Source organism: Misgurnus anguillicaudatus, chromosome 24 (genome assembly GCF_027580225.2).
Source record: "Misgurnus anguillicaudatus chromosome 24, ASM2758022v2, whole genome shotgun sequence".
Classification (NCBI taxonomy): Eukaryota; Metazoa; Chordata; class Actinopteri; order Cypriniformes; family Cobitidae; genus Misgurnus; species Misgurnus anguillicaudatus.
Window position 1 is genome coordinate 41,260,189 of NC_073360.2, and position 14,700 is coordinate 41,274,888.

Here is a 14,700-nt window from a genome sequence, read left to right on the forward strand (position 1 = left end):
AGATCTCTAAACAGTACTTAAATCTTAGTTATAAGCAGCATATTAAATGTCACATGAAAGAAACAAATTCAGGTACATGAATACAACATTATTCATTGGCTATTTAATAGTACTGCCCGCGATATATTGCACGTTAACAGTGCAGACTGACAAGCCCGGGCAATACACATTTGTAATGGTATCATATAATGATATAACATAAGAGCAGCCTTAATTACTTTACTAATAAACAACACAGTATCATGATATAGCATTAAAACAAGATATTTAAGTGACATTATGCAGTAATATGCAAACCGAATTATTATTATACATTCAAACGTAATGCCGCGATAACACTTTTATATATATCCCTTAACCATATATCAATCACTAATATCCAGAAAATAGCCTACTTACAATCAGTTGCACGCACACACAATCCAAGTCCTTTAATCATGACTTTCCTAACTAATTTAACTGTTATTAACTATCTACAGCGCATCTTTTGGATCAGTCCAACTCGCGAATAGAGGCAGTGAAGTTTGGAAGAGTCCACTTTTGAGGGGTGTACTTTTTTATAATCACAACGATGCTGGATGCCAAACACACACCTGGGCTTTTAAACGCCATGAGAGACGAGGCTGGCTGCCAACGCACGAAATGGCATCCGCAGTGGATCTGAGAGGGTCTGATACAGAAAATGCAAATACAGTTAGGATACTGAAAGCAAAGACCCTCTTCAAGGAAGCCTACAAGATTAGCATAGCAACGCTGCTGTACACGGGGAAGGAGACCAGAAGCCATTTAAAAAAAAAAAAGATTAAAATGTAATCTTATATTCTGGCAAGAAACTGTAAACGGTAACTGGCTGTCATTATAGTCTGAACGCCCGCAACATATATCACTGATCATAGACTGACTGGGGCGCTACATGCTAGCCAAGTTGACTGTTGCATGTTTTCTAATGAATGGTTGCCATCTCTATAATATAGGTGAACAACTAGAAAAATAACACTTGACTTGATGATAATAAAACCTTCATTCTCACATGTCATGGACTTTCATGCAACTGTTAAGTTACCAGAGTGCCCATGTTTGGCGGAGTTTTACACACACAAGTCAAATTGGTAATCCTCCCTATACGCAGGCTACGCAAGCTGCGTAGGGCCCGCACCACTAAGGGGCCCCCATGTTCTTAAGTTGAGGGCTGGAACTCCACTTTTTAAATAACAATATGTTGGCCGGACCACTGTTGTGAGTGATATAAGTATTTGAAATGAAAATTATTTCTAAATGTCTAGTGACATATCAGGGCCATTTTATGATTAATTGATATCAATTTCTTACATACTGTTCCTTTAAGGTTTCTCTCCAGTATGAACTCTCTGATGGACTTCTAAATTATATGACCTAGTGAAGCTCTTTCCACAGTGAGCGCAGACGTAAGGTTTCTCTCCAGTATGAACTCTCTGGTGCCTTAGTAAGTTTGACTGATGACTAAAAGTCTTCCCACAGAGACTACAGTGATGATGTTTTATTCCAGTGTGAACTCTCTGATGGACTTCTAAATTATATGACCTAGAGAAGCTCTTTCCACAGTGAGCACAGACGTAAGGTTTCTCTCCTGTATGAACTCTCTGATGACCCATTAATTGAGATGAACTAGAGAAGCTCTTCCCACAGACACTACAGTGATAAGGTTTCTCCCCAGTGTGAACTCTCTGATGGACTTTTAGGGAAGATGAAGAAGCAAACAACTTGCCACACTGAGAGCATTTGTAAGGTTTTTCACCTGTATGAATTCTCAGGTGTGTCACTAAACTGTCAAGTCCATAAAAACTGTTCCCACAGACACTACAGTGATAAGGTTTATCTGCAGTGTGAACTCTCTGATGGACTTTTAAGTAACATGAAGAAGCAAACGTCTTGTCACACTGAGAGCATTTGTAAGGTTTTTCACCTGTATGAACTCTCAGGTGTATCACTAACTTGTCATGTCGATTAAAACTCTTCCCACAGACACTACAGTGATGTTGTTTTTCTCCAGTGTGAACTCTCTGATGGACTTTTAAGTTACTTGAATAAGTAAACGTCTTGTCACACTGAGAGCATTTGAAAGGTTTTTCACCTGTATGAAGTGTCTGGTGCTTTAGTAAGGTAGCCTTTAGACTAAAACTGTTCCCACAAAGACTACAGTGATAAGGTTTCTCTCCAGTATGATCTCTCTGATGGACTTTTAAGGAAGATGAATAAGTAAATGTCTTGTCACACTGAGAGCATTTGAAAGGTTTTTCACCTGTATGAAGTGTCTGGTGCTTTAGTAAGGTAGCCTTTAGACTAAAACTGCTCCCACAGAGTCTACAGTGATATGGTTTCTCTCCAGTATGAACTCTCTGATGGACTTTTAAGGAAGATGAAGAGGTAAAAGTCTTGTCACACTTAGAGCATTTGAAAGGTTTTTCACCTGTATGAAGTGTCTGGTGCTTTAGTAACGTAGCCTTTAGACTAAAACTCTTCCCACATACACTACAGTGATAAGGTTTCTCTCCAGTATGATCTCTCTGATGGACTTTTAAGGAAGATGAATAAGTAAACGTCTTGTCACACTGGGAGCATTTGAAAGGTTTTTCACCTGTATGAAGTGTCTGGTGCTTTAGTAAGGTAGCCTTTTGACTAAAACTCTTCCCACATACACTACAGTGATGAGGTTTCTCTCCAGTATGAACTCTCTGATGGACTTTTAAGGAAGATGAAGAGGTAAATGTCTTGTCACACTTAGAGCATTTGAAAGGTTTGTCACCTGTATGAATTGTCAGGTGTGTCACTAAACTTTCATGTTGACTTAAACTCTTCTGGTGTTTTTTTAATGAACTTGAATCCCTAAAGGTTTTGTCACATTCACTGCCCTGATACAGTCTCTCATTGATGTGTGACAGCACATGTGCCTTCAAAACACATTTATGCCTAAATCTCTTCTCACACTGAGGACACTGGTAAGGTTTTTCTCCTGTGTGAACTCTCTGATGAACTTTAAGATGGTCTTTGGCTCTGAAGTATTTTCCACATTCAGTGCAGTAGAAAGGCTTTTCACCGCTGTGTGTCCTCATGTGAACATTTAGATTAGAGGAAGAGACACAAATCCTCCCACACTGCTCACAGTGAAACTGCTTCTTCTTCTTCTTCTCTCTGTGGTCTTCTGAAGGAAGTTTCTTCTCTTGTAAGGTAGTAAAGCTGATCTCAGATCTGGTGAAGAGTTTCTCTTCTGTGTGTTTTCTCTCATGTCTCTCTAAAAGTCTCTGTGAGCTGAATGTCTTTTCACAGGTGATGCAGGAAAGAGTTTGTGCTGTCAGTCGCTCTTTTGATGTTGAGGATGTTATTTCTATATCCAAACATGAATCACTCTTCACATCTGAAAAGAAACATGAAACAAATAAATTGCCTTTTCACTCTTATTTACACAAAGGATGAAGGATTTAGATTCTGTATCTTTTCTTAAGGGTGCACGTGGAGAATAAATGGGGGTGCCAGATGAAGCCTTGATTCAGGGCTTGTGTTGTAAATGTAGAAATCATGTAATCAATGAAAAAAACTTTAAATCGGCAAACGATTAATCGCAATTAATCCTTATGCATCCCTAACCTGTAAGTGATCTGTAAGAATGTGGCTTTATAAGTGTTTCCGCTATATGCATTCTACTGTGGCGGCACGCCACGCCTAACGCCCCATTCAGCCAGCCAGCGACCAGCAGTAGCAGAGCGACGCAATCTCATTCATTTCAATGGAAACCGGGCAACTTCCGGCGGCACGAGCGAAAGTGACCGTTGGCGACCGTATGGGCGTGTCCAGCAACGAGAGAAAGTTAAGAAAATTTTAACTTTATGCAAATGTCGAGCGAATTTCGGGAGCAACTACCAATGAGAACGAAGCAGTGGAGTTCACGTCATCCTTCCCTCCCCAGTTACTGGCGTGGATGGTACACATTTGTTTAAGCAGAGTAAAAGAACGCCTCATTAAAAGAAACGGGGCAACACACATCGATAGCATCGCTGTCTGTCTGAATGTGACGTAAAACGTTCCCGCCACCCCTGCGGTTGTAGAAGCAATAGGGCAAACTAAATCTCGCCGGATGAGCACTGTTTTATGCTAATTCTTCACCCAAACTTAACTCTAAACACAACATTTCACAGGATTTAGGATGTATTTGTATCTCATTTAGCTAGGGCCACTGGTTATCCTAATTCTACCTCCAAATCTAATCATAAACTTTTCGGCGTTTGCTGTATCCCTTCTAGACAAAACCCACGGTGGCAGCTCGCAAAATTAAGCTACCGAAATGTCAGCCCTGCCAGACTGGCTGTCTAAAAGGGCCTTTTCACCGATAGAAATATTAACAGGGTTTCCCGCAAAAAATTTGTTAGTTAAGGTGGTAGGGTTAGGCGAGTGGGCGGGACAGAAGGTGTGGCAATCAAAGGGACGGGCCGTATGTGTCCTGATGAAAATTTTTATATTTTTATTTAAAACACTCAATAAAACTTATTTCTTCAAAATTTATGACAGAAAATGAACACATGGGAATACCTGCGTGATGAAGTGAAACTAAAGGGTTAATAAACACAAACTGAAGCAGATGTTGTAGAACATCTGAACAATGATAGATAGCGTGAAGATTGTAAAAATGTATAATTTTCCACTATTTATTACATTATCTTAAAGGAGTGTAACTACTGTAGCATGTAAATAATGAACATAAATAAAGTGAGCAAGAGCGCTCAACAATTATATCTAATCAACAGGCATGTGAAACCTAGTTAGCAGGTTGCTCAAATAACAAAATCACCTGCTAACTTACTTTAAATTTGCAAGAACTATAAATGAACACAATAACAGGCTTAAATAAACCTAAAACATAAATCCACTTACAGTTCTCACGGACACGCGTTTTATCAACTGGTCCTCCAGACATGACGGAGCACGTCTTTATTTCATTTTGGCCGTGTGGCGCGCGTGCACACTCGCGGTGTAAAGTGCGTCCATGCTATTCTCCGAGATGTTTTATCAACTGGCTAGTTATCCTCCAGACAGTGATGTTCCAGACCACGACTTTCTCATTTGGGCCATGTGGCGCCCGTCCCCACTCAAGCGCGTACACACTATTCTCTGTGATGCACCTCACGGCCTTTTGTGCAGCGAAATTTTTTATTTTTTTGGACGATCTAGTTAAGACAGTAGGGTTTCCGAGATTAGCGGGGCCGCCTAAACTGAAATGTAACTGAAAAACCCCAATTAATCTACATTGAAAGTGGGTCATAGGTATTTGTAGTCGAAATGTAACATAAATTTAGAATTTTGTGCCTATTTGACCGAGAAAAGACAGAACGTGACTTTAAAGCACATTTGTATGAAAAACTACAACTTCCACAATGCACCACAACGCACAGCCCTGCAAGCCACTCCCATTAATCGGAACACCGCTCAGATATGCTATTGTGTACAAAAATGCCACATTAGTAAAACAAAGAAAATAGCCACCACTGTGTCTGACAGACACCAATCATGACTTACTTTTAAACGTGATGTTACATAGTGTTACACACAACACTCTGGGAGATATAATATATATATATATATATATATATATATATATATATATATATATATATATATATCTCCCAAGGGTTTTTCCCTCCTAGGACTTTTTTTACTTCCTTGGCTAAAAAGCCCGGGTTTTTTTCTCCTAGGGTTTTTTTACCCCAGGGAGGCAGCCTTTTTGGGCTTAACTTAGCTTCCTCTTCTAGACGTTACTTTAGTTATACGCTCGCTTATAATGTTGAGTCATAGCCGCAGCAAATTTAACTGCTTATGCTATCGTGTATTTTGTTGTGCTATGTCGTTTTTCTGTGCTTTTCAATGCTTCTATTAATGTAAAGCTGCTTTGAAACAATTAACTTTTGTGAAAAGCGCTATATAAATAAAATTGAACTGAGATATGCTATTGTGTACATAAATGCCACGTTAGTATTACAAAGAAAATAGAAACTCACTTTATAGTCAGACGTCCGTTTATCCCTGCATCCTGCACACAAACGCGTCCACCACACAATAACTCCACAGACGCGCTGGCTTAGTGCTTGTAAGCCAAAACACGTCTTCGAAATAAACAAACCATTCACGCGTCCACAGCACAATATCTCATCAGACGCGCTGGCTCAGTGCTTGTAAGCTGAAACACGTCTTTAAAATAAACAAACCATTCACGTGTCCACCGCACAATATCTCCACAGACGCGCTGGCTCAGGCGCTTGGAGCTTGTGCTTGTAAGCCGAAACACGTCTTTGAAATAAACACACGCAGTGTCCGGGAACATTCACCGAACGAACGTCCATATTCTGATATGATGCGGAAATGTTATACAGAAAGCAGTCAAAGAACACAGCGAGAGTACAGACACTACTAGTCCGTCTAAAGGCCAGGGTATACTTTTTTCCGCGTCCGCGCAGCTTTCCGAGTATAGTCCCCGCGGCTACACGCGGATGGCCGCGTTCGACACTATACGCAATACAAATGATTTCTAATTCAAATTATTAGTCTAACAGGCTGTCAGGGCAGCACTGATTTGGAGACATTTACAGTACATTAAAACATTAGGATAGGTGAAGAAAAGTAACTGATCCATCCAATGCAAACACAGCTTAGAACAAACAACAAGACAACAAAGAACAGGAATCAAACAAACATGCTCCACAGCTTTCTGTTCTTGGAAGAAGTAAAAGTTAAAGAAGAAAAACGATAGTGTGTGTGCAAATTCTGTCTATTTCCTTTGTATGATTGTTTATTGTGGAGTGTCCTGTCTAAATATTTTCACGCGCATGTGCTGTCGTACGCGGACTGTACGCGCACTGTCCGCGCGGTCTCAAATTTTGGGCTGCACGCGGACGGTCCGCGCGGCCGGCCGCGGACCCTCCTGATGACGAAAATGACGTCATGCGGACGGCGCGCATACGCGGACGTCTCTAGTATACTTTCGGCTTTGGTTCTAGCCAGTCCGGGCTTCTCTACGCAGAAGCCAGTTTATTAATGAAATTAATAAACAGACAAGGAAGCAGGATTGACATGTAAATTGTATTATTATTACCGGAAAAACAACAATATTACTGAAATAAACTCTGAGGTATAGGCTAAATGTGCCAAACACGCTGTTAACCGCAAGTTTAAATAAGCAATAAAAATGGAAAAAACATTATTATCTCTTAAAACTTTATATGACAAAAATGATATTTAAAGGAAATGTATTCTTACAGTTATTCAGAGATGCACAAATTATTCCATAATTCCTGTTTAAGAGCACGTTTGTCTCTGGCCTCGCTCTGTTATGTAATAGCTGCTTAACAGGTGCGCATCCTCATCTTTCAAACAGGTATCATTATAACCTTTTTAACAATAGAGTAAACTTTATAGTTGCTTCCACTGTGTTTGTCTGATATGAATAACACACGTTGGCAAATTATTATTATTTGAAAATAATTTTTATTTATTATTTGCAAATTATTATCTTATTTGAATAGATTTTATTGCTGCTTTATTGCGCAGGCTATACAGTATGTTAGCAGGTAAAACAATCGTTTTCGTATGGGCAATCATGTTTAATCAACAATCAAAAACGGATCCTCAGGGGTTACAGTACTGCACGCAGGTTTACCTCGGCTGTTACAATTAAATCCATTAGCATACACATTTCCTTTTACTTAATCAGTTGTCAGCAGCAAAATATTTTAATAATAATAATATTAATAATAATAATAATACAAAAGAGAGGAAAAATATGATCGGAGCTCAGATTCGAACTCATGCCTTTAGCTACATTAAAACAACACTACTTTGGCACATGCAGCCCACTCAGCAACGCATCCTGACTTTGTAGGAACCGTTCAATATAGCTACAAATACGAGTAAACAGATTAAATACGATTTATCTTATGATTTATGAAGAAAACGGGAAAAAATATAATAAAGGAAAAGTAGGACAAGGGCACACGATCCTAATGGGAAAAGAAACATTTCACATTAAGATAGTCCAAACATTAGTCAATCCCTGAGAGGCATCACACTTTAGATCGACATTCTACTACGCAGGCCTTTCCTTCAACATCATCGGGAGGGCTGAACTTTGTAGAAAAAGGAGGGGCTGGTTTTAATATTATATTAAATGCCGCTTTTTACGCCGTCTTTGTCAGAAGAAAGCGCCATAAATTATGCCGTACCACAGGGGTCTTCAACTGAACTATTCTTCGGGGGCCAGATTTTAAAATTGTAAATATGACGAGGGCATATATGTGTGTGTGTGTGTGTGTGTGTGTGGTGTTGTTGTTTTTGTTACTTTTGTTATGGTATATAAAAAAACATTAAAAAGCATGCATTTTCAAAACAAATGCACACTTCTTGTATCCAGTGTGTTGCCTTTTAATTACTGAAAACTCATATTTTCTTTATTAATATTTCCAAACAATTGCAACATGCAAGAGTCTGTGTAAATGTTAATAGTAAAAGTGTAAAAGATCAACACTCTTAAACATATTTAGTTTATAACTGTTAAACTTTCATTAATTGTTACATGTCAAGTATTCACAACATATAGCCACTCCTAATGACTAAAATTGCACTACATGTTTTCTTTCTTTATATTTTATAGATATATAAACAGCCTTTCCATTGTACATTACAGATATAACTGTCAGGAGTTCGCCCCCTAGTGGCAGTCGTAATGAAATTGTAGTTTAATCGTAAATCTGTCATGGGAGAGAACCTTTAATCTACGAATATATATTTATAGTTAATAATTTACTTACCAGTAATCAATCGTTTTTAAAGTATTCAAGTGTGGTGATAAAGTGAAACAAAAAATAATAAATAATTTTTACTTTGCACACAGTTTTGATTGGAACACACTGAAATACATCACTTCCAGTCGCCGCGTCACATGTGGTGAAGCCGCATAAGCCGCGTTTGTTTTCTTTTATGCATCCAAAGCTTGAATTGGATCAGATAATACTGAATTTAAATCAGACTATAGTCGTTTCTCAATCCAAAGGCTGCAGCCTTGGAGGTCACATTTCCAGGCTGCATACGTCATTAAGTCTTATTTCAGAATTTTAACAATGATAAAGTTGACTATTATTCTTAGTTAAGCGTAAATTGTTGTAATATGCTTATGATTTGTGAATGTAATGCTCAGTTAACTTAAACTTGATGACATATGCAGTCAGGGACGGATTATGGCGATGATGTGCCCTGGGCACGGATGTCTCAAAGGCCCCCCTTTACCAATTTTTTGGGCAACAGCGTTGCACCTGTATGCACAGGGCTGTTGGTTCGCCTCTGCCTGTATGCCCCATTTTACAGGATTAACAATGGCACTAATACGCGGGGAGAGAATGCACACAATATTCTGTACTTTCACACCACAAATTGGTTTATTTATATCTCACCAGTGTAAGAATTTTGATTGATCCTGACCAAAAGGTCAGCCCTTCCTGAGAAACAGCATGGACGCCCGAGAATGCAGTGTGTGTGCCCTGTAGGTGCCCGAGGCAGCAGAACATCAAAAGAGAACCTTTTGCAACACAACAACTTTCCTCCAGGACTCACGGCAGGGGACCAAGACCCCCAAAACACCTTTCTCGAGAATCAGAACTTTGTATTGTCGAGCATCACATCTCCATGCAAATGGTAGATCTGCAGACAAATGTCTGACCCCTCTACCCCTCCTTTCATTGTTATTCATGTTTGATTTCATTAAAAAGGTTTCATCACGTCGGGATCACCCTTTGTAAGGTCCCTTTCCGGGTCCGCCCACAGGTCCAACGACGGTAGCCAATGGCGCGGCAGGAGGAATTCTTACGTGTTACTGCCTTTCCTTTACGCAACAACAGAATTGGTTATAGATATTTGTTTACAAACAAATATGAATTAATATACATTACCTCGTTATTTCATCTGACTCCTTAATGAAACATTTCAAGAATTAATTTGTGATTATTAAATTTGGATAAACATTTGATCGTTCTATTTACTCATGTTACCATTGAACTCATTCATTTCGATTACCAATATCATATCAGCCCACATCGGCCGTTGTGCGGGTTCTGAAACATAAACTTAACCACACCAGAGGTCCTGACTTATATAGCCCACGTATATTAATCACAAATGAAGAGTTTGGTTCCAAAACGCAATAAATCCACTTTGACAAATTTCGGTAAAAACGTGTTTTCTATACCAAGAAAGTGACAAGATGAAAACCACTATTTTCTGTTACAAACTTTCACATAGCATCTTTAGGTTATAAAAACATAAAAAATTCAAATCCATAACTTGATTTTCAAAGATTTATTATAAAAACTAATTCTTTTTTCCACAAAATGCAATAAATCCATGACAGTTTTTTATTTCAAAATGCTATAAATCTATTAAATCAATGTATAAATGTGCATTCATCTTTACTATTTTATATTTATTTAGTTGACTAGTGGTATACAATGATTAAAAAATAAACATTAATGGCATTAACCAAAACACTTACTTTGTAAGAACACAATGTTTTAGCATGAGAAGCTTGATGTTGTCTGGAGAACAAGCAACCAGGTGCCTCTCGCGGAAATTATTAGATGTTGATGGCTTACGTTTCTTTCCCGTCACAGAAAACCATCACAGGTTTGGCAATGCTATTAAAGTATTATTTTGTTTTGTTTGTTGATCACGAAGTACAAAGTAGATGAGGAAAACTAGGACTCAGTGTACTCAGGGCGCCGCCATGTTTGTTTACATTGCGTGAATGGTCCGCTGTAATATCAGAAATGGATTTATTGCCTTCTGTAAAAAAGCAGGAGTGGCGTTTGTCGCATTTTGGGAAAAAAGGGAGAAAAGATGACAGAATATCACGGCGGGTATTGGATTTTGCGTAAAATGTATTATTTACTTTTAACTACTGACCTGATATAATACTGATTTTGGCAGTAACTCATTTTTTTCAAAAATGGCATTTATCGCGTTTTGGAACCAAACTATTCAAATATACCCAACTTAGTTAAGGTTAAATAGTTAAACTTAACCGCACCAGAGGTCCTGACTTATATAGTCCTCGAATAATCATTACAATTACCCACAACTTAGTTAGGGTTAAATAATTCGTCTATCCGTGTAACCAGAGGAAATGGTTGAGGCAACTGCCCCATGCTGGCGTGCCCTTAATTATCATTAGAAAATATTATGCAACCCAGCCAACTATATTCAACTTAATACAGAACTCAAAACTATAATTATAGTAGAGATACTGATCAGAGGTCCTGACTTATCATCTGATAGCCCACATATAGTAAAGTAATGGCTGAACCTCTTAGTTCATTGGTATAGACAATTAGCATGAATTTACACCCCGGTTATAGATTTATGGTGACAAAGGATATCGTAATACTGATTGTAATTTAGAATAGTCAATGATACATCGAAGATTAGAATGAATACAAATGTAACAATTTATTAACCAGGTAACAACACAATAATTCAAAGTCAATTTAATCAATAATTCAAAAGTCAATTCAATCAATATAACATATAAATCAATCATAAGAAATATGAAGTAATTCAAAACCAACTCAAACAAAATGAAATATTGATCAATCCCATAAAGACATTCTATAATACAAAGGTGAATCTTCAATTCAAGTAATATAATACATTTGATCAATCATACAAAACCTTAATGGTATAAAATGAGAAGGTTGAAAATGTTACCTGGAGATGTAAACTACACACAGCGATCGTGCGGGATATCTGTATACAGATTCCCTGAAATGTTTTTCAGCTTTCCTTATATACCCAGATAGAATAAACATTATGTAAACATTATTTATCAATGGAAGTTTGCAGTGATTGGTTCTTACAGACCTATGGGAGGCACCTCATCCTGGATACATTTGTAGTGGGTGTAAGCTATTAAACCTTTGTTTTATTGATATGGGAATGAAACAACCCGGAAAGGGACCTTACAAAGTGGTGATCCCGGACGTGATCTCTCTACCTGCACAGGCGAGTGACGTTTTTCCGACGCGACTATTCAGTTTTGGATTCCCAAAGAAGATATGAGGTTTGATCTCCTTCTCCCCTGTCTACAGCTGCTGTGGTAAGTTCGTTCCTTTTTGCCTATTAGAAGTGTTGAGGGAAAGTTTGCACACTCAATCTAGACACCATTTGTAGAACGGGCCGGCAAGCCCATTGTTAGACCGGAGACCGTAGAAATCCGGTGGGGTACAAGAATTAGAGGAAACATGGACTCACAGGGACATTATAGAAGCAGTGTAAGTTAGAGGAGGAAATCATGGAAACCGCCGCGCTAGAACTGAAAAACACCCTTGTTCTGTTAAAAGAGAAGGGACTAATTCTCACATGGAACAATAATGAAATTGTATCCTGGTATTCTAGCGAGGGCCGTAAACTGGAAACGAAATCAAAATACAAAAAGACTCCCCTCGCTATTGTTTACCTGATGCGTCGCAACGATTTGGCAACTATAACCAAAAGCAAACGAACAATTGAAAGTATCCGAGAAATCGAACGAGAGCGCTCAGACGAATTACAAAAGCTAAGGGCACAAACTGAAGCGTTTACGTACGAAAAACAAAGCTGGACAAGGCAGAGCGAGTTAATGGCGAGAGAAATAGATGGGCTAAAAAAGAAACTAAAAACCGGCGGTGAGTATATCTCTGCTCTCGAAGACTGCTGCGGTAATGCAGGCTTCCCGGTGGCTGCAGTTAAACAAGCAGCACTGGAAGAAACTTTTGGGTCAGAAAAAATTGATGATAGCGATGACGATGATGTTGCGGCGTCGACAAACAAAACACGCAGAGCTATCCAAACCGAAGAGCGAGCTCCCATACAAAAACGCGAGCAAAGTCAACGAAGCCCCATTAAAACGAGAACAAAATCAAGCGAAGCACCCTCAAAATCTGTCCGCGTTGCCGTTCTTAAAACAATGAAAAATGCCAACGATGAAGTAACTACGATTAGCCGCCCGCTAACATGCGACGAGTGTTCAAAACACAAACAAGTCGTAGGAGTCATGCCCCGTAAGGGACCATTTCAGCCGTATTGGGAAACATTAATGTTACAGGCCACCGTTTACAAGTTAGAAACTAGAGATGTATGGCAAATCGCATTGCTAACCATTCCCGAAGAGCTCCGATCCAAGCTAACCCCAGAACTTAAATCCGGACGCATAATAGAGCAATATGTTGACGAAGATGACGAAGCCATTTACGAACGTTTAAAACAAGCATTGTTAGACCTAAGGGGACCCACAAACGCAGATTGGAGTAGAATTCTGGAAATAAAACAGGCAAACGGCGAGTCATTCGAGGCTTATGCTGAGCGTGTATGGGTAACATACAAAGAGCACTCGGGTATGGAAAATGCAAGCCGCGATCACGAACCATTATTAGAGATCATAAAGAAGAATGCTGGTACCCCAGTTCAGAGGGCTTTAATAAATGGTGTCGATCCAGTGGAAAACTCATTTAGGGCAGTTGTGGACTGGGGGTCAAGGATAGAACAGAGGTGGAGGTTAAAACCCCGTGCTGTAGCATCCGCACACTGGCTGACTGAAGGGAAAGGCACGCACATATCCGGCCCCAGATTTCTAATGTACTGCAACTATTGCAAAAAACCCAATCACACCGTAAAAAACTGCCATAAAAAAGAAAAAGATTAAAGAAATCGGTCGGCTCAGGACCAATCAATGATGTCCGAAATCGACGCAAAATTAGAGAAAAAGTTTAATGAGTATATTGCGAGGCGTTTCAATGACGAGAAAAAAAGCGCAGGCGGAACTTTCGCCAACCGTTATTCACCATAGGAATCCGTGGCCTCCGTGGCGATCGGGAGCATTGTCCGAAGCGGGAACCGAATCAAAATAAGAGCTAATTTAGGAGGCCGGTTAGCCGACGTACTTATTGATTCTGGTGCATCTTGCTCCTGTACTGACAAACCGCTAACTTTAACAAATGAGACCATTCAAATAAAGGGAATTGGCGACACGCTAATGGTAGCAACACAAACCAAACCCGCTCGACTCGATTTAGGCATAGCCATGATTGAAGAACTGAAGAATTTTTCATCGGGCGTTAGAGGACGCACTAAAACCCGTAATCGGAACCGGAAATGTAATGCACTATGTCGATGACATATTAATTGCAACCGAAGACTCATTTGATGAGCACTTACAACTCGTCGATGAAGTGCTGTCAACACTAGGTAAAGCTGGCTTTAAATTGAACAAAGAGAAAGCCCAAATTGCACAAAAAGAAATTCAATACCTAGGTTATACAATCACCCAAAGCCACAAGGCATTGACAGATGACAGACGTAAATGCGTCGCTGAACTGCCTCGTCCGCACACGCTGAACTCTCTGCAGAAAGTCTTGGGTACTGCAAATTACTTAAGAGATTTCATCCCTGACTTTGCGAATATAGCCGCCCCGCTATACGACCTTTTAAAGGGAAAATCAAAACCGTCTGAGGTCCTCGAGTGGGCAGAGGAACATGAACAGGCTTTTACAGATTTAAAACAACACCTGTGCGCCGCGCCCGCTCTGGGTTTGCCCAACCCATCGAAGCCATTTCACATACAGGTTGATGCACATGAAAATACTCTGAGTGGAGTGCTAGCGC

The 14,700-nt window shown here is 39.4% G+C and overlaps 2 protein-coding genes across 8 annotated transcripts in view; both read right to left on the reverse strand.

The window, feature by feature from the left end:
• LOC141349282 (uncharacterized) overlaps positions 1-14,700 on the reverse strand; it is a 212,579-nt gene that overhangs the window by 98,702 nt on the left and 99,177 nt on the right. The gene's annotated exons all lie outside the window — the stretch shown is intronic.
• Positions 1-14,700, reverse strand: part of LOC129437102 (uncharacterized) — a 129,214-nt gene that overhangs the window by 49,805 nt on the left and 64,709 nt on the right. For 5 of the 7 annotated variants that reach the window (XM_073862492.1, XM_073862488.1, XM_073862493.1 and 2 more), the window contains exon 3: positions 641-3,391. The exons of the other annotated variants lie outside the window; for them this stretch is intronic. In XM_073862492.1, coding sequence (XP_073718593.1) covers positions 1,341-3,391 — 2,051 coding nt within the window. In that variant the 3' untranslated portion in view covers positions 641-1,340. Of the gene's footprint in view, positions 1-640; positions 3,392-14,700 lie in introns of those variants that run through there. 7 annotated transcript variants of the gene reach the window in all.